This window comes from Eucyclogobius newberryi, unplaced genomic scaffold, assembly GCF_026437365.1.
Source record: "Eucyclogobius newberryi isolate DKJ021-1_F unplaced genomic scaffold, fEucNew1.0.hap1 SCAF_21, whole genome shotgun sequence".
NCBI classification, from domain to species: Eukaryota; Metazoa; Chordata; class Actinopteri; order Gobiiformes; family Gobiidae; genus Eucyclogobius; species Eucyclogobius newberryi.
In genome coordinates this window covers 16,464,316-16,485,660 of record NW_027315846.1, presented here as the reverse complement: position 1 = coordinate 16,485,660, position 21,345 = coordinate 16,464,316, and the positions used below count along the sequence as shown (strand labels likewise).

The window sequence follows — 21,345 nt, the reverse complement described above, 5'->3', positions numbered from 1 at the left end:
GTATTGCACTTGGCAAATGTCTCTCAGGTGTCACTTTGCCACTCAATTCTTGTTAATCTCTTCGACATTAGACTCGGAGCAGTCACCTCCACACTCCGCCGTGCTCTGCCTGTCACTTCTTTTGTCCCTGCTGTTTTCTTGCTAGAACAAGATTGGCTTCACAACATCAGCTTGCAACTAACAGGAATACATTATATACCAATATTGTGCAGGTAAATCTCATAAGGTTCCCATATTCTAAACTGGATGTGTTGTAGAGGTATCGAATCACAGTCAAGGAGATCTAACATTGGAATGTCAAGTGTATTGTCTGGAGGACTAAAGAGAACAAGCTGAAAATAAAAATAAATCAAGCTTGTCAATAGGTCTTTCAAATGGATTGATATTTTACAATCCATTTACACAAAGGGTGATATTTGAATCTTGAACACGCACATGTTGTCTTTATAGTCATCAGTATTGCCCCAAAAATATTTAAATAGTGATTTTTGTCAATATTGCCCATGTCTAAACTGACTTTTTTCCTCTTACTTTAATCATAATGTTGATGCCCCTTCAATTGCTTTAGCTAATAACCCATTTTGTTGCTTGACTGATGTTTTTTCTGCTTCATTTCAATGGCGTTTACTCCCTATTAACAGATGTGGCTTCAGGAACCAGGAAATTATTTTTCTATTCCAACAATTATATACTCTTAATTTAAAATGTAATGTACTGTACATCGCTGGGCCAAGTGGAGAGGGAGTGCATTTAAATGACAAACCTGAGAGTAGTTACCAAGCCTAAACCATTCTTCAACTATTTATTCATTCTAAATCAAGACTTTGTTCATGCTTTATTAAGGCTATTAAAAGTGCAGTTATTATAGTCATTAAACATGTATTTCCCCTCAGTCCAGCTCTAAACAGTGCATTATTTCCAGTGCAGGTGTGTCAGGTGCTATTGTATAGTCTTTGTGCATGTGTGGGCTGCAGTGCCGGGAGGATGTACTAACAGCGTGAAGTGTGGAGGTTAAGTCACAGGTCTGAACATCTTGACAGCTCTGTTGTGAAGAGAGGGAGGAAGATCATCTTTTTCACGACACTTGTGCCGCAGGGGTGCGCGTCTCCTGCCGTTCAGCCCGCTCTGCTCTGCCCCCATGCCTCTCTTGTTTCTTACTTTGAGTGAAATGATTTTATATTAGCGACGTGCTGAATGATGCCGTTGGAATGACAATTAGATGGAGAGAGTAAACCATTTTCACATCATAATGAAGTATTTCCAATGCTTGTTAACCTCTACAGTCAAAAGAGTTGGGTTATTCTGCAGGTGGCATTGTGTTTGATAAATACTGCATAGCCCCCCGAAAGGTCAACACCAATTACAGAGCAAAAGGCATTTCAACATGAATTACAACTGAAATGAATGGCTGTTACTAAATGAGTCGGTTTCTTTGTTCCTCAAAGGGGAAATCACTCATCGGTCCATGGTAGAAAAGGATTCATCACTGTTTTTTGAAATGAAGACGTTTCGATTGCCCCCAGATTGTAAATGACTTCCAGATTGCAGTCTTGATTTCATAAACTGTCCACCTTTGAAACCTTTTCTACCTGTGTTTCTCAAACGTTTTCAAGTCTAATAAGATCACGGTGTCGTTAAAAACTAAACTGCAGACCACTATCATTATTTCATTTATAATTATACATTTATTATAGGCCGAATTAGATTAAACAGTTATAAATACAAATAGGATTGTATTGACATCGACATTAATCCAAGCTCGGCCAAAGTGCTGCACACATGATCAACACACCACAACACAACATGATCAACAACTCATTCTTTCGAAAAAAGAAAGCATTTTGTGGTTTGGCCTGTTTCACATACAAAGAAAGCTTTCCCCTTTAAGCTGAGGACCGGCAATAGGAAAGTCTCAAGCTCCTCTCTTGATTCCTTTGTGTGTTTGGAACAGCCAGGATCAGCTGAGAGCACGACGGTGTGTAGCTGGATTAGGTCAGACAAGAGTAGCTGGACAAGGCCATTCATTACAAACTATATAACACATTTTAAATCTATTCAAAACCCTCCACTGGCAGATAGATTTAACTAGGACAACAACAAAACATGAAGGGAAAACAGCAAACAAAGAAACATTGCAAAGACATTGTGTCCACGGCCGGCCAAAAAAGAAGAGTTTATTTTGTTGAAGGATAAATCCGATTGCACTTACTTAGCAAAGAGAAGAAACACGACCACATTGCCTTTTTTTATTTATTACATCTTTCAGTACATGTTGGCCCAGCACATCACACATTTTTCTGTTCTTTTCTATAGCCCACAATCTTATTACCCACCACCATTGATATATATCTTTTACAGGGTATATTTGACATTTTCACTGCTACTGTGACTGTATATGTCTGTGCCCAGAACACAATGCTCTTTCGGGGACTTGCCAAATAACATACACTTTACACACAAACACACACACACACACAAATGCACCAGGGCGAGTGCCGAGAAGCGCCGAGCTGTCATTTGTCAACAAGGAACTTTGGCAGCTCACCGTTGCCATGGGAACTGTCTGTTACTGAGCACTGGTTTTGCATCACAAGGTCTTCAAATTGGCTCCGAAGCCTCCAAGGTCCCACCCCCACCTCACAGCTTCAAACATGTTGTAAGCTTTTGTCTGCTCTGCTCGCCATTTGCAAACGCTCGGTCAAGTTTCCCTACAATAACCATCCGTGGAATACAAATAAACACACGGTGAAACAAATGCCGTTTGGCCTGAGCGCTTTTGTCATGACAGATTTACCTTGTCACTGGAGACTCCCATAGCATAGATTTCATTCAGCTTACATAAGGAGCTGTGGGTGCTGTGGATGTTTCTGGGTCTCTCCATGCAGAAGAAGGCGTCAGTTATGAAGGTTATTTTGTGTTTTTATTACGATTTTTTTTACATCCAATTTTTTTTTTACATCGAATTTATTTATTATTTATATCGAATTAAATTTTCTTGACATTGAATTTCACTTTTTTTACATTGTTTTTTTTGGGAATTTGGAGATTGTATCGCATGGCCTGGGATGTTCCACAGTATGGCATTAAACGTCTCTATTGCATTTAATCTTCTTTTTAACCCTAAAGATATATAAATGTGTACGGGGACGCTTCTCCACGGATCTGATGTGTAATTTGGTGATGTCACTCTTGAATTTTCCACGCCAAATAATGACTTCTCCATGGCAATAAGCAAAAGGTGGACCACCAGTCAGAAATGTTACCTTGTGCACCTTTAAAGATTTGAAATAAACTTAGCTGTTAGAAGACAAGGAACAAAATTATAACTGATAATGTTTAATTATTTTTGATATAAATAGTCCCTGTAGGTTCATATATTGGAGAAATAAATAACAAACAATAAATACACCGTCCACACAGCCTTCTTGCCTTATCCATAATTCCATTTCAATGCTCCTTCTCCACCACAGCAGCAGAACCGTCAACCACCTCAGCTGTTTCATGTCATCCTCCACAATATCTGAAGTCCAAGCAGCTTGAAGATCTTAAAAAATGTTTGTTGTCACACCTCACATATTTTTTTTCTCCTGGCTCAAATATATTGTAAAAACACGACATAGAAGGCCTGTGTTGTTCTGTGTTGCAGCATGAGGTAACAATAATGCCCCACAACAGTGAGAGAATGAGGTGATGGAGGCGGTGGAGGAGAACACTGGCCCAGAGCATCTGCATGATGTGGCGTCCTCTCATAACCTGTGTCTATATATGTCCTGCTGCAGGCCTTTTGTCCTGCCACAGCAAACGGTTCAGTCCAGGGATCCGGCTGTGATTTTGTTCTGGATGATTTAGCATGTGCCAGATTTGCTCAAATTGTGTGGTGACAACAGTTTGGATTGAATGCGTGATATTGTTTTTGTTACGGATTGTAAGTATTATCTTGGTTTTTAATGTTTTTCAGATTTGGTTTATTTAAAGGTGCACTATGCTACTTTTCTGGCGTTATCTCTGTGTTGCATGGCTTTGAATGTTTCTCAGAATGGCATTAAACGTTCTTACATTGTGTTTGAGAAAGACAAGTTAAATGCCATACTGTGGAACTTTCAAGGAAAACTAAATAACACAGAGACATGCAGACCCTCCACCAGAAAAGTTACATAGTGTACCTTTAAGATCTAACAACAATTTAAAATAAAGTAACATTGAAGCTGGACTGTCTGATTTTAAATGATTTTAAAACACTGAAGGGAGGAAGTATTCAAATGGCTCTCGTGCCTTTAGCTCTCACAAACGTATTGTATTGATGTCAAAGTGAAGCTGGGGTGGAGCACTCAAGCACAGCCAATCAGAGCGCTGCTATTGACTCTTACTTCTTGGTCAACAATAAATAAAATACTTAATACAGACAGCGCGCAGTAATCTCATTTTGTCTCATCTTTGCTGCTTTTATAATGCACTCTTGGGGGAAACCACTAAATTCACTCATTTATGAAAAGGTCAGATATCCAAGCTTTATATGAAATAAAGCCTGTCTCTGGATGTCCATGTGACTGATACAGAGCAACATCTCAAGTCCTTCGCCCAAATCTTCTCTGACAAAAGGCTCCAAATAATAGACTTTCACTGCACATGCTTGGTGGGCTCTCTGTCAGATGACGTCACTCAACATAAGATCTTATTGGGTTTTTTATTTTATTTATCTTCCAAATATGCACAACACACTTGAACACAAAACGAGACACAGAGTTGGAACCCAAGAAAAAGTCCACAAATGTTTCTAATTTAGTCCAACTGTAATCTTGTCATAATGTCAGTCCAGTCCTTAATAATCGTTGGTTGGGTTTGTATCATTCATTTTTAGTGACGGCTTTCCCCCTGCAGCCAGAAGAATATTCCAGTGGTATCAATTTATTGTGTCCATTGGGGGAGTCTTGAGCCCGGGGAACATTGAGTGGGACGATGATGTCAAAAATAGTCAGTAAATAATGCCTTGTGAATGTCAGTCCAGTATGTTTGAGCAACAGGACAGTCCCAGAAGTGCAATTTCTCCTACATTTAGTGTGTCCCTGTGAATAACACGCACTTTGACAAGGTGTTATGAAAAAACGTGACCCATTTTTACATCAGAATTCTTTCCAAACCTGTGATTTTGTCTGCTGAGAACAGACACGTTCCCATTCGTCAGCGGTCAAAAGAAATTTACCTTCTCTTTTCCATTTATTTTTAGAATAATTAGTAGAGTGGTTGACCAGATTGTTGATACATTTATACAATTTAGATATTATTCCTCTTGTAAGTTCTCATTTATAAGCCTTAATAAATACTTTTGACTTTGCCTTATTTGTAAATACATATACAAGTCCTTATTGGGTCATTTATGCACTCAGGCAGAGAACAAACATGCATTTTCCTGTGGCCTGTTGAAGAGAAGTGACCATTTGTCTCTTCATAACCGGAAAGACTCAAAAGTATCAAACGATTAAGTGGACAAATACAAATACTTTCAAATCACATGAGTAGCCTCTATTACTACCTTCTAGTACCTAACTCTGCCCCCGTGCTCTTTGTGCACAAGTGAAACCGAGTGAAACCCTGTCATTTATTTGTTTAGAAGCAGAAACAAGCGAAGTGTTGTCCAGCAGTGGGCAGTTTGCCAGTTTGCTCCCTTCACTCATCAAACCGTATTGTTCGGTGAGACCTCTTGACACACACACACACACACACACACACACACACACACGCTCTGGTTAAGCCGATTCCCCTGGGAAACACACACCATTCATATGCCTGTCCTTTGGTCTGGAAAATCCCAAACTGCAGATGCATTTCTCAGCGTGATCCACCATTTTTTTGTGGTATAATGGCTCAATAAATGCTAACAGACCTTAAACTTGGCTCACACAGAAGTATTGCTAGAAAGTCCTTTAGGGGCTCTCGTGACATGTATACAGTCCAAGAAGTGGCTGGGGCACAAACGACTCAGTAAATTATATTATTTTATGACCACAGGAGCCATCTGGTACTCCTTAGTCTTGCTCGCGTGTACATCTCAAACGTATACTGTAGGCTACATGGGGGATGTGAAGAATGCATTTGTCTGGTATCTTGAAATGAAATATTACGTGGGAGGAGGAGGATGAGAGAAACAGTTCAGGGAGTTTACAAGGCCATAAGACTAGACACATTTATGTTTGTGTGAGCATAGAAACATAAAGATAAAACTATTTAATTAAGATATCGTTGGCTACTACAAATGCAAAAATGTACTTCCTGACAAGCTGTTAACACCTAGAGTATGTCTGCTGATGTATTATGAATATATAGTCATGATGGAACTTCAAATCAAATCAAACTTCTTTAGGTAACAATTTGACACTACAAATTATTCACTGTGTAATGTCGTAACCTTTGTGTGAAATCATAAATGAGCCAATTCCTGATTTTTTTTTTCTTCTGTTTTTTGGCAATTTCTATGGTTTCTCTTCAACTGCTTCTCTTCTCACTCACACAAACAGACATTCCTGACCACATTCTGGGATCAAATGTATAGAATAGTCTCACTGTACATCCACTTTATCATCCCCAGTGGCATTGTAAGGTTCATCAAATATAGAAGTACATGAACTTTACTTTATTCACAAAAGTCCATTATCTATAAGTCAAAGGTCTGCAGCCCATAACAATATAAAAAAAGCAATAGGCCTAAATTCATATTACGCAGTATTGTCCTGTCAGAAGCAATAAACCTGTACAAACACGAGTACCGTTACTTCAGAACACGCAAACCTTTATGGAGTTTATATTTAGCTGACAGTTGTCACTTGGAGGAAAACACACACACACCTTTGTCTTATCAACACCCACATTGTGACTGTAACGACTCCGCTGACATTTGTAAAACTTGTTAAAGCATGTTAGCAGAACTTTATTCACAGTTAGAAAAACTTCTCAGTGACCACAACACACTACTTTTGTTAGCACCTTTCTGTCTGTGCTTTAGTCACCCACGTACGGTTAAATCTGAATTGATTTCTACAACCTAGACTTTTAACTGTGTAACTTTAACCACTGAGACTTTGAACTTGGATAAATCAAAGCAACCACAGACGTTTAGCATTTTCCAGACTGATTATAAAAGATTGTCTTGACAGAATTATGATTTTTTTCTTTCTTCTTTTGACCAAGTGCAGCCTGATGGAACACTTAACAGCTATGTGTCCTTCAGAAACGTTATACCTTTATCTTTGTATTGTTGGCAGTGTTTGAGATGTTTTTGATTTGGCTCATGATGTGCTTTGAACATTTTCTCCCCCGATGGAGTGGAGCCAGTCATGGTTCACCACTTTGTCCTCTCCTGAAGCAGAGCAAAGACCTCAGCAGCCACATCTGGCAAAAAGCTTCATCTCACATCTGTTTTGTGTATGAAGCTCGTAGTGTAAGTCGCACACTATATTTCAGATACAGAAGGACAACTGAAGTACCAGAATGTCTTACTTGTTTCAAAGAAAACTCTACAATGGATTCAATATCGATGCATTGTTCTTCCCACACAACTATCATTTTGCCCTTGTGTTTTTGTATTTTGACCCGTAAGAATTTATATACTTATTGCATTTTTGAAATGTGCTATTTATTATATTGTTGTAAATGTAAAATAATATGTGATATTGGGTTTTTGAGTATTTCTGAGCAGTGCAACAGTGCCCTCTTGTGTCAAATGAACAATCTACAGTCAAGACTTTTAAAACAACTGTTTTGCGTCTGGATTTAATAGTATGAATGTATTGATGTAATAAAAACGTAACGACAAATTTGATATACTATGAAACAGTTGATTTTAAAATGATTTATATCATGCTATCCCAACAGTCATTATCCTTCTTGAAACATAAAACATAAAATAAGACTTGAAATGATTGTTCTTCTAAACCTGGCTAAAAAATAAATCATTCGTACCACTTTTAAAATGCTGTTCAAGTACAAAAATGATGTTCTTTGGAAAAGTTCTAGAGGCAACATATTTAAGCATTAGGCAACAAGAATGGCACCATTACATGTTATAATCTTTAAGTATAAAGTAGCAGTTTAGAATAGAAAAATTAAATGGATTGCAAAAAGGTCTAGATAATCTATAATGAATTTATTTAAATAAAACTATTGGTTTTGTCCTGTCATGTTGACTTGGCACAAAGGTCTGACCAATCCACAAAGACTAATCAAGATGTCCTGCCCAAACATTAAGTTAAACTTTAAGGCATTAATGCTAACCATTTATACTGAAACAAGAAGTTTGTATTGATTACAGTATTTTAAGACTTTAAAGCGCAGCCAGTCCTGAAATGTACTTCCACAAAATCTATCAACGCAAAATGGTGAAATAACATTTCACACAAATCTTAAGGCAAAAGCAAACAAAACACATTTTCAAGTTAAAATTATCAAATTTTTTGGTCAAAATTTGGTTTGGTACAAACTTCATGTCATGCTTTGTGTGCGTAGTCATAAAAAAAATATGGATTATTTTCTGAATGTACTGCAATTGTATTAAATGTGGGATGGTCTACAGTATTACTAATAGTCTCTTTTTAAAGACCAAATGCTTTTGGACTAATACTAAATTCCCTGCTTTACCCAATCCTGTCATGTAAAATCCCCAGAATGAACTTGTGTTTGGTCAAGCTTAAGCCGTCTTCTTGCAGACGTGGATAAAGTAGCAGGGGGCATTGGCCTGTCCCGGGATGTACGTCTGAAAATCTCCGTAGACGCTGTGTTCCAATTTGCCGTGGAAAGCTTCCTTCAGCAGGCCTTTGAACTGCTCCAGTTTGTGAGGGTAATAAGACAGGCGGAATTTACTAAAAGAAACAGAGGCACATCACAAATGACAAACATTAGAAACTCTTCAACTCATACCTTGGACAGATAGTGGCTTCAAAATTGACTAAATTGTGCCGTTTTTCTTTCACTAACAGATAAACAAGGTGGAACGTGTAAATCACGTTGATTTGTGAATAGAAATTTATTTTTCACCTTCATTCTGAATGTTTACGCTGCATAATCTCATTGATTCCTCTCACTTTTCATTTCAACAAACATTGAAGAGCTTTATTTTTGCACAAATGCAACATGCTACAATTATCACATTTGAAACAGCGTCACCCTGAGAGGAATTTCCCATTTTACCTGAGTTCAGGAGCCTTTTGATCGTCATCCTGAGGAACTTCAATGGTGTAGTCCAGAGTTATCATGTGAGGTTTACTGTTCACCCACAGAACGGACGTAGATATGTCCTGAGTTAGATCACTCTGGAACACAGAACATCACAGTTAAATAGAAGAAAATACTCTTAGAGCTGGAATGTCTATAACTAAAAGAATTTCATACAGACAACTTTTTTGAAGACAGAAGATAAAAGCAGTTGGATCATAAGAACAAGCTGGGATTGTGTTATGCATGCAGTAGATTTATATAGCTCAAAGTTTACTATGTATTTATGCCCCAGAGTTACAGCTGGAGATTGCACTTGATTAAACAATATGGAGTCTGGAAAAACATGTGTGTAAAGTGTATTTTTCTGCATAGATTTAAACGTCTGGCCGTAGAAAACAGCTATACAAGCGTTACAATTTAGCACATGGAGATAAACTAATCCCCCAAACGCACGTTGAATCTTAGAGATACTGATATTAACGCGTTTCTTCTCTATAGTGTTCTTTATAGATTTTGTATATTTGAATGTGTCAATACTAAGCATATCATTTGCCTCACTACTCATCATAATGACTTATATTTAATAGTATTTAAATTGTCTGTATTTGTATTTGCAGCACAGCACAATCATAGCAGGTAAATCTCAGCATTAGGTTTGATAAATGTACTTCTTACTCATCATGGAAACTTATGTCAGCCAAAGAACTTTGACACAGACAAAACTATTAATAATTGTTTTTTATTAATCATAATAATGCCTTTGTCTTATCGGCCCTTTCAAATACTACGTCATTAAAATGTTCAAAGTTCAGGAAAGTAGAACTTAAAATATAGTAGATCATAAACACCGAAACTCCGAAAGGCTTTTAAGGATTTACAACTGAAAATAATGAACAGTTTGGAATGTTTAGGGTAGAAATTTAAAAATGATCAAAAAGTCTAATTTGTGATAAAGTTTGTAATGTATCTGTAAATAAAATGGAAAAACTATTGTCCAGTAAATTTGTCCGGTAAAACCTAAACATCAGGATTTTGGCTTCATCGAAATCTCATATTCAATTTAAAAAATGCCGTAGAACACAATAGTAATGTGTTTGAACCAGGTCACGTGTATGAGATTATGTGTAGAGACACCTGGATTATTCGTATTTTGTGATATTCAGAGTTTCTCCATTGTTTACACACTTTTTAAAGGTTCTATGTGCTAATCCTGCTTTACAATTTTGTGCATTATTTATTCACTCAATAGTAGTGAACAATAGTAGTAAAGTATTATTGAGCCACAGCTCCCATTCTGCGCCTTCTGTCCCGGTGACGTGGGTGAAGTGTGAGGTCACGACAGTTTGCAGTAGAGACACCGCTGCCTCGGTCACATTACAAGTTGTACTTACTTTGTAATAAATATTTTTGCCTTGAGGTGCCTTTCCGGTCTCCAGGATGTAGTCGTAGTTTCGATGGTCAATGATCAGTATGCCGCCTGGTCGGACCATACTAGCAATGTTGAGAAGGGCCAATTTGTGGTCACTCTGGTCCCCTAAAGTCATCCAATACAGACACTTTTACATATATACAGTATTTAGAAAGTACTCATAATAAACTTAAGGAGCACTGCAAAGAAGCATCTTATCGACATCCCCACTGTGATTATAATGATGCCGCTAACTTTTCTATAACTTGTAAGCAAGGTAGCAGAACTTTATTCACAGTTAGAAATACTTTTCAATCTCCACAAAACACTACATTTGCACTATTTGTGACTATGTACCTTTAAAGTCTGGTAAATGAGCGAAAGAATTGCCCAGGCAGATCACAGCGTCAAAGCCATCCCCTGGTTTCTGCACATCTTCTGCCAGTGACAGCCAGTTAGCCTCCTCGATCACTATCGACAAAAAGCCCACAATCCTGCATTATAGTACAATCTTGTAGTATACATGTGAAAAGGTGAAATCATTTCAAAACTGGGCATACCCCAGCGGTCGAATGCAGGTTCCTTTCGTCTGTCCCATCTTGCCTTCAGTGCATACTTGAGCATTTTGTCACTGGCATCCACACTCACCATGTTAAAGCCTTCCTCCACCAACATAATGGAGTCAATTCTACAAAAGAACAACAAACATATCAAAAATGTACTCTGTAAACAATGCAGAATTGTATCAAAATGTTTTAATCTGGTGATGTTTTACGGAAGAAACTTGAACCCCTCACCCAAATAACTGTTTTGTTGTAGCATTATTTTTAGAACAGTGAGAGAAAAGATATCTGTGACTATCAGAGCAGTTGAACTTTGAGACCAGGGGTGGACACTTTATCTTTTGTTACTTAATTTAAGTAAAACATATGAGAAGCTAAAAATAGAAGGTAACCTCATTCCACTGGAGCATGTGCTGCTCAGTGCTCCTATAGTAAAGTGGTGTGCTGTACTGTGGCTGAATGGGGCTAGTGTCCGCAGACCAAAGGCCCAACACTGCTAAACATTAACTACATTTTTTATTACAGATGGATCAATTGTCTATACTAAAGCCAATACAATGGCACATAATACAGTAATAGTGGTTCACTGCGACCTGCAGGACAGTAGCCCCTGACCTTGGTGTTGAAAACACACAGATACTCTATCAGGGCGAGACACAACTGCTGCAAACCAGTTCAAGCTGACACTACCAAGGACTTACTGATCTGCCAGTGCATCTACTGCAACTGTCCAGAAAGAACTAACATTATTTTACATGAAAAACAGCTAAAATCATGTCTGTGTTGGCCTGACTGGTGAATCACTCCCACAGTGGGACCATGACAAACAGTGTAAACAGCCAGTGCACAGTGCGTGTTGCAACGTTGCACTTTCATTCACTTCACTTTGTTTGAAGTGGGTGAGATCAGCAAGTTGAACTCTCCAATGATCAAAGCATGTGGATAGAAAGAAACGGGCCCATTCATAAATTATCACATATTTCACATGTTCATATAGTAACTTAAAAGTACATCTTGATTTCGTATAACCCAATATTTAGACGACTGAAACTCCAACACAATCAACTGAACAATCCACAAAGTAGTAGGAGTGTTCACACATTCATAGCTAACACTAGAGATAATGCGTGCGTTTAAAGAACAATGAGATAATGATGTAATCGATAGTAAATGCAGTAGAACGAGGCGTGAGCAGTGTTTACCCTGTGCCACAGGCGACATCCAGGATACGCTTCACCCCGCGCTCCCTCAGCAGGGACACCACCCAGCTCTTGTACTCCTGTGTCCTGCTCTGAGTGTCCCCGATGTACAACTGCCACACTTTGGCAGCTTTACCGTCGGCATATTGGTCCGGCAGACCCTCGGCGGCCACACCGAGGGAGCGGGTCCTGAACACGCTGTCGACCGACATGTTGTTGCCAAGATTCTTCAGTGACGGGACTAAACAAATGTGTCAACAACAATGAACTAGCTGCCGGTGCCTTCTAATCCTCTGCCGCGCTACTGTCGGTGCACACGATGTCTCCACATGCTAACGCTCACTTGTTATTATTTATATCAGTCGTGTAGCAGCAAACTTCAGCCCAATGACCACCAGCGACACTTTCACGCCTTCGCTCTCATTGGCTGAAAATGAGGGAAGTTGACCCCCACTTCCGTGTTTACGCCCACGTTTACTTCTGGCACGAAGTAGAACCTCCAGTAAAGTGAGAACGCCGCGTCCAAAGTGAAGTTCTTGTCACAGTTACAGGGGAAAACAAACAGCTGCAAAGGTTTTCATTGGTTTTCATCGATGTTTTTATTTACATCTGTGGTTAAAAACAGCCTGTTGAGATTACGAAGTGTGGTTTTGTGATAATGCAGAGTGGCGTTAGTCACTCCTCTTGCTGTGATTGGCTGAATGAGAATCCCGCAGCGGTGAGTCAAGAGTCAGCTCGAGCCGGAGCAGTCCAGGCTGGCCCCGCCCCCTCCTCTTTACATAAGGATCTTCACACAAGGTTACTGTGCTTCAGCCTCATTTACAGAGCTCAACTCTCACCCTTTTACTGTTTGTAGATCATATTTTGTATAAAGTAACATCATCTTTTAGTAAATATGGACATACGATAAGATACGATAAGCCTTTATTTGTCCCACAATGGGGACATTTCACAAAGCAGGCACAGAAGTAAACAACAAAGAACAGAAACAACTTTTTTTTTTTTAAACTCTTTTTTAAAAACTTATAAAAAAACCTCTTATACTCATAATAAAAAGTAAAAAATAATACCAACAATAGTAACACTATTACTAACACATAAGAACTTAAAAAGAAAATATTCTGCTAAACTCCAACCACAAGAGGCCACAACCAGTGCTGGGAAGTAACTGAATACATGCACCGAAAGTATGTATTCAGAATACTAACTTTGAGTAACTTTATTCCAGTATAGTTACTCTTTCTTTGAGTGGTATCCAGAATACTTAGGCCCTGAATTAGAAAAAAACAAGTGCCACTTCAATTTTCCCTTCACTAATTTGTAATAATGGTTCTTCAAACAATGCAGAACAAACGATGAAACTAAAATAAAAAGCCATTTTAATGTTGTGTTTTCACACTTTATTATAATGCAACTGAATGCAAAAGTATGAAAGTATTCAGAATACAATGCTCTGATTTACGGAACACATGACAAGATAAGTTTTAATGCTGAATTCTGTTACTAAATGCATCTTCAAAGTATTATTCCCAACACTGAACACAACAGTTTTACTGAAGGTGATATTGGCAAGAGCACACAAGCAAGTTGAGGTGTTTTTGTATTTACCAATTATATAAGATATTCCAATGTATTCGACATCTGTGCACATAATGATTCATATTTTGCTTATTGCAACAGTCCAGTGAAAAAAAGCTGTACAAATAAAATTGACCTTAACTCTGAATATTGATCCCCTGAGTGATTTGTTGTGACAGATTGAGCTGCCCCCTCTTCTGCCTCTTAAGAGCGTACCACCTGACCACACATATAAAAACAATCACTAACACGGCTATGCAGATCCACAACCAGATAAACTCTCCCGTGGACAGAGAGGAAACTTTTAGAGTACTATTCTTAGACGCCGGCTTGACAAAGGCTGGAACAATGTCCGTGGTAATGTCCAGATACCCATACTCTTCTGTTGTTGGCGCGCATTGAGCTCGATCATCAAGAACAAATCCTTTAAAACACGAGCATCTAAAACTCCCATTTGTGTTCACGCACTTCTGCTCACACGCGCTCATCTCACATTCATCGATGTCTTCGCACATGTTTTCATTAATTATATATCCATCGGGGCAGAAGCAAACCGACTTGTCGCTTTGGTCACACACAGAGGGGCATTTCTGTTGCGCGCAGTGAAGTTGGCATCTTCTTGGGTCTTCTCTGTCTGGGGCATAACCTTTATAACAAGAACATCTGTATCCATCTTTCACCACGGTGCAGTCATGCTCGCAAGGCCCGTCCGAACAACCGCTGGCACTTCTAAAATAATCTGTTAATGCTCGGATTTGGCACGCATGCTCGTGGTCAGTCCTGCACAGAAAGCCCTCTATTTCCTCCGCGCACGATCTCTCTGTCCACTTTAGGTCGTGGGATGTTGACACACAGCGCGGCGAGCACACTTGGACACTGTCTCTCCAGAAGTTGGACGATACATTTGAATTCTGACCATTGCTGGACCACTTGTAACCTCTGAGGGGTGCAGAAAGGTTACTGCACGTTCCGTCTGGTAAAGTCAGTCCAATCCAGAAGTTGCCATAGCTTCCATAATCCAGTGTGTGTGAGATGTCGTCATGTGGCTCGAGCGAGAGAAGCTCCCCTTTGCTCCCCCGGCAAATTTCATCAGCTGATTCAAAATCCACTTTGACTTTGTGGACAGTTACACAATAGCTTCCAGTGCAGTGGGGTCTACAGCAATCAGCCGGCTCAATGCCAGTGGAGAGTAGAGCCAGCCAAAAAGTAATTGCTAGTCCTTTCAGCGTGAGTGGGTGCGGAGAAGCCATGTTGTAATGTGGTAGATCATATTAAATAGTTTTGCTGTTCTGAGTCGGGAAAGACATAAGGGTTCAAGGCTATACCTACTCAGGAAGCAACTCCCTCAGAACAAGCTGGACGCACTGGGACAGGAAGGAAGCAAGATAACGACCAAAAGTGTTCTTCCAAACTTGTGCATGTGGGAAAAACACTCAGGAGCTTGAAGTAGAAGTAGTAGTAGTTCATATTTGCATTTGAGCTCTTGAAATATTTAAGGAGTAATACAAATTGGTGTGTTATTTTTGTGTTTCATTTCTGTAATTTAGCCTCAGGCCGCAAATGTGGCTGAATGAAAAGCTCCTTTGACTGTATTTAGTAACCCGATTTTTTATTCATGCCTTATTATATATATATATATTTTTAAATATTCTGCTCTTATATTTGTTGTTTCATGTTGTGCCCTATCACTGAAACAGTTCCGAGTTTGTGAATCTTGGTTTTATTCCCTGACAATGGCGTTAAACCATTTCTGATTCTGATTCTGAAGACATATAGTGAAACATAGATGTACTATTAGTGTTGGTATAGTATTTGATTAGACGATCTTATAATAATATAACAGTAACATTAGAGATTTACAGATGTTTAAAGAGACACTGTTGTAAGAAAAACATCTATTTCTTAGAGGCAGATTATTTGAAATAATAACCTTAGGTTTTCAATAATAATGTAGTGTATAATTTAGTATAAATGCCTTGTTCACAAAAATACTTCGCTCAGGTCTTTTAGGTCAATAACAGGTCTTTTTTTGAACAAGTGTTTGCTAACCCCACAAGCAACTATATAAAACACATGACAGAAAATGCTTGATACATTTCCATAATCAACTCCTTAACCATCTTTAACAAAATATTGAATTGTTTTAAATTGTTCAAAAATTAAAGGGAAACAGCAAAAGAGAATATGTTATAGTCAGGATATAATACTTGTTTTTTTACAGCAGGTGGCACACTAAGCTTTCTTTTGCACTAAACTGTGCTGTGTTTACGTCAGAAAAATAAAAGCATAAAAAACATTATCCTGCTTCTTCTACATTTAAATCATTTTTTATTGTAAACAGGAAACAGGACAATAACACTTTTCAATTAAATACATTACAAGTTGAGATGTTGTTGCAGTCTCTCAAAAACACATGGGCAATAAAAAACACTTCAAAGTAGGTTTACACAGCATGTGATATATGACTTTATTATTATAGTACACGTAACACTAGACATTTTCACTTGTGCAAAAAAATAGATATGTAGTGTATTTGGTTCAATAAATACATAAATCCGCATCAAATACTTCCAGAGTCCACCATAGAGAGGTCATAGGTCATCTGTGGGGATGGACTCATACAGTTTCTCCAAACGAGCGTCCACGCCCGAGGACACCCAGCAGTATCCATCTGTCGTGGTATTCTTCTTTGCTTCTTTTTTGACTTGGTTGAACCTAACAATCAAAATAGCCACCGTGATAGCCACCAGGACCACCAGCGGGATGACCGACCCGAGAACGCAGACCAACACCCGATCACTGGAGGATTTGCTTGGACTTTTGGCGAGAGACGACGTGTCCACTTCATTGCGAACGCGGGTGTCATTGAAGTCCGGCGGCGGCGCGCTTGTGTCTGGGGATTCGTGTTGTAGTTCAACGGTGCTGCTCAAAGACTCTGTGAAGTTTTGCTGGTCGTCCAAAACGGTTGACGACTCGGATGCAGACTCTGGCAGGGATTCTGAAGAAACCTCGATGGGAAAGCACTCTCCGTGGCGGTCCAGCTGGTAACCACTGGGGCATGCGCACAAAAAGCTCCCCCTGGTATTAACGCATTCAAATTTACAAGGACCAGCCGAGCATTCGTCGATATCGTCGCACGAAAGGCCATCTTCTGACACTTCAAATCCGTCTTGGCAGTAACAGGAAAATGACCCAACACTGTTCAAGCAGGTGTGTTCACATAAAGCCTTAGCACATTCGTCAACGTCGCTGCATTCTCCGTCGATCATCTCAAAACCGTCTTTACAATTGCACGTGTAACTTCCTTCAGTATTGACGCACAAATGTTCTCCACACACTTCTTGCGACGCGCACTCGTCAACGTCCGAGCACGTGCTCCGATCCGAGGCTAGTTCCAGCCCCTGTGGACAGAGGCAAGTGAACCCCATGTCTCCCATGATGCACTGGTGCTGACAGGTGTCTTCAAAGCACATGTTTTTCAACCCACAAGAAAGCCCATCTTCCCCAAGTTCGTAGCCGCCATTACACGAGCAAATCACTTCTTTCCCCTCGTGATTGCAAACATGTTCACAGCCACCGTGTTTGTCAGCGCAGCTCCTGTTCGCCGGGCAGAAGGGACCAGGCTTCGACCACGCGTAGACGTCGCCGTGCGTTTTATCACACCACACAGAATCGGAGCGCTCAGAATCGTCACATGTGATATCGGCCAACGTCCCGACAGGCAGCAACTGCATCTGGTAATTTTTAGACTCGTTTGAAAACGGGAGGGTGTAGGTTATCCGGCCGTGTCTGGAGATTGCCAAAGCTTTGCACATTCCTTTGAAGTGAAACTTGCACACATAGGGGAAATGCTTGTTACAGCTGCCATCGACCCATTTCAAGTGGTTTTGGCCCATTGGGTTATAGTTGACACTGACACATCTTTCGTGGCAAGTGTACTGTGGCTCCCTTCCCCAGTTTGAAAATTGGGAATCCTTTCCGCCTGACACCCATTCGAACCCTTTGAGCTCCGCGTGGAATATCGCACAACTCCCTCGATGCAGTTTCAGTCCGATGCGGATTTTGAAGGGCTTTTCTTGTAGTGAAGTTTGCGACAGAAGCGTCCGGAGCGCGTCTTCCTCCTCCCCGCTTCTGATTGTCATTAGATTGCCGCCGTTGTTTTCACAGTTCTGCTGCGCTGTCTCAAATGAAGCCACATCCAAGTGAAGAGTGAAACAGACGCTGGAGGTGCAAAAAGTCTGGGGTTCTGCGTTAGAAAATGTCAGCATGAGTAGAAAAATGAGCAGCATACTTGCGAAATATATGAAAAAGGAGGTAAAAAGGCAGATAGATGTTGTCGACCAAGTTGTGGTGGCACACTCATGGCAACAATGCAGGAGTTCTGACCCGCACCGTCATGACCCTTACAACTGTTTGAGGCTCACAGGAAAAATGTTTTGCAGCAGATATGGGATCTTTTCTCTTTCTCCCCCCGTGACCAGTTCCGTTATGGTCCCAGAAAAACAATGGCCTGGCCCGCTGTGTTTTGACTGGCTCTCCAGATGTCTCCGGCCCGGGCAGTTAAGTGACTCCCTGATTGTAACACCTCACAATAATAATGTGCATGAAAGAGCCAGAGTCAACATGATGAATATGTGGAGGGAACGCAGTAGCTGAGACAGTACACGGGGCCAACAATTATTAAAGGAGACTGAAAGATGTCATTTGTGCTATTGTGGACGTGGAGATCAGAGGTGGAAGAAGTTATCGCAACTAAAAATAATCACCGCTTATAATGTGTTTCAAGTAGGATGTGCCATCGGATGTAGGACTGGGCACAGTTAAAGAGTACTATCAGAAACTGGTACCAAAATATACAATAAAATCTCTTTGATGTTAATTCTGATGTTTGGTGGGTTCTCCTTTTTACCACTACTACCACCACCACCACCACCACCACCACCACCACCACCACTAAAACGTCCCACTTAGTCCAAAACATGCCAAATTCAAGAGCATAAGTTTATTAGGCCCGAGCCCCAGCAGGGCGGAGGGCCTATTGCTCCCGCAACGCTGCCGAAGGCAGCGTTGCAACTGTCTGACCAAACATGCGGGCTGCGCCCGCATGTTTGGTACCCCGTCGCCCCTGGCAAGTACAGTGAACTAGCCCATGCCGAAGGCATGGATCATGCATACTTACTCCTGCTATGACAGAAATAGTCAACAATTTGTGAATGGGCGTAGCCCATTCACAAATTGTTGACAACAGCAGCGCGAAGCGCTGCATTCCTCCAAAAACCCTCCTGGCATTGTCCTGTACGCGAGAATCCATGCCGCAGGCATGGGTCATGCTTGTATCTGCTCAAATCAATGGAAGTCTATGGGGAGTGGGCGGGGCATCCCGACGGAATGGGGAGTGACGAGCGCGTAAGCGCTCGTAATGATGATTCCTCCCCATGGCGGCATGGGGAAGGCTTAGAGCTTTCAAACGATGTATAATTTGTTGTTATAGTGGAAACGGCTATATTGTTTTTGCTAAAAATATTATTTTTTTTCTTGTTCTTCTTCAGCGCTTTGATCTCTAATTTGACCCCCTGAACATGCTCAAAAACTCACCAAACTTTGCCCAAAATTCAGAATCGGCGAAAAATTTGACTTTTTCTGGGCCATTTTTTTTTTCGTTAAAAAATGGCGCGACAGCGCCACCGACAAAAGTCAAAATACATTGCGCCTATGGGAGACGCCCCGAGGTCAACTTTGTCGTAAAGCTACGAAATTCGGGACACGCATTCCTCTCGTGAGGACAAAAAAAAAAAATCATTGTGGCCACGCCCCCAGACTTACCCTATGGCCGCCATCTTCCTTTGAAAATGAAAACACGCTTTGTTAGCCATTTTGTTCACGTCAAACTTTGACGAACTCCTCCTAGGGCGTTTTGCCCACCGACTTCAAAATCGGCGTACGTCCTCTGAACAAGTGGGGCATCTAAAGTTATCCAATTTTTTGAGATACCTTTTACGGTCTGTGTGCGGCGCAGCCGCAAAGTTGGACAACTTATTTTGGAATATTGCAGGTCTAAAAATTGCTCCCATTTGATCAAAACCAGTCCGATTATGACCAAATTTGAATCAGTTGTTCAACTTTCTAGTTTGGACCAGTTTATGATGACAAAATTTAAATGGGCGCGACAGCGCCCCCTACAGAGTGACCTTTAAATTAACATTGAAGGTCAAAAATTAGTTTTACCAAAATGTTCTAAACTTTACCCAAAATTCTATTTTGGCGTCCCGATCAAAAAAGCCAATCAGACAAATGCCTTAATTTTTACGACGTAGTCGTAGCGATGACATAAACTTCCCATGTTATCCCTATGGGAATACCGCTAAATCTCTCGAATATCAACATTTTTCTGTTTCACACTTTAACGAACTCCTCCTAGTGCGTTTTGCCCACCAACCTCAAAATCGGTGTACGTCCTCTAGACAAGTGGGGCATCTAAAGTTATCCACATTTTAAGGATAGCTTTTACGGTCTCTGTGCGACGGAGCCGCAAACGTTTCCCAGAATTCTGACTATTTGGCCTTCAGAGTGGCCTATAAGCAATAGAGTTTTTCCAAATGACATGATATTTTGAACAAAATTCTAATTTGCCATCCTGATCATGAAAGTATGAGAGCCAAAGTCATATTTTGTACGGCGTAACCGTAGCGATGACAGAAACATCCCATGTTATCCTTATGGGAAAATCGTAGAATCGCTCAAATCACCACATTTTTACGCTTCACACTTTAACGAACTCCTCCTAGGGCGATTGTCCGATCAAGTTCATATTTCGAGAATATCATCTACACAAGCGGGGCATCAAAACGTATCCATATTTTGATTCTAAGTGCTACGGTCTCTGTGTGGCGGACCCGCAAATATATGTCAGAAATGGGAAAACAGCGAAATCTCTAAAATGATCACATTTTTACGCTTCACACTTTAACGAACTCCTCCTAGGGCGATTGCCCGATCAAGCTCATATTTGGGGAAAATCATCTACACAAATGGGGCATCAAAAGTTATCCATATTTTGATTTTAAGTGGTACGGTCTCTGTGCCGTGGAGCTGCAAATATACTGTCACAAATGGGAAAAACGCCAAATCCTTGAAATGTTCACATTTACGCTTCACACTTTAACAAACTCCTCCTAGTGCGTTTGGCCCACCGATCTCAAAATCGGTGTACCTCCTCTATACAAGTGGGGCATCAAAAGTTATTCAAATTTTATGGATAACATTTACGGTCTCTGTGCAGCTGAGCCGCAAACTTTTCGCAGAATTTGGACTATTTGGCCTTCAGAGTGGCCTATAAACAAGAGTTTTTCCAAATGACATGACATTTTGCACACAATTCTCATTTGCCATCCCC

At 40.3% G+C, this 21,345-nt stretch overlaps 3 protein-coding genes across 3 annotated transcripts; all 3 read right to left on the bottom strand.

Annotated features, from left to right (window-relative positions):
• Positions 1–6,767: 6,767 nt before the first annotated feature.
• gnmt (glycine N-methyltransferase) lies at positions 6,768–12,670 on the bottom strand. The gene is made up of 6 exons (XM_072457675.1): positions 12,378–12,670; positions 11,173–11,300; positions 10,970–11,083; positions 10,596–10,738; positions 9,178–9,299; positions 6,768–8,849 (listed from the first exon to the last, which is right to left on the bottom strand). Exons 1-6 carry the CDS (start codon positions 12,584–12,586, stop codon positions 8,678–8,680), a joined length of 888 nt encoding a protein of 295 aa, XP_072313776.1. The 5' UTR covers positions 12,587–12,670; the 3' UTR covers positions 6,768–8,677.
• Positions 12,671–13,963: 1,293 nt separating this feature from the next.
• Positions 13,964–15,255, bottom strand: LOC140370859 (thrombomodulin-like). The gene has a single exon (XM_072458114.1). The coding sequence runs from the start codon at positions 15,200–15,202 to the stop codon at positions 14,090–14,092; it is 1,113 nt and encodes a 370-aa protein (XP_072314215.1). The 5' UTR covers positions 15,203–15,255; the 3' UTR covers positions 13,964–14,089.
• Positions 15,256–16,318: 1,063 nt separating this feature from the next.
• Positions 16,319–18,414, bottom strand: cd93 (CD93 molecule). The gene has a single exon (XM_072457995.1). The coding sequence runs from the start codon at positions 18,239–18,241 to the stop codon at positions 16,544–16,546; it is 1,698 nt and encodes a 565-aa protein (XP_072314096.1). The 5' UTR covers positions 18,242–18,414; the 3' UTR covers positions 16,319–16,543.
• Positions 18,415–21,345: the final 2,931 nt, after the last annotated feature.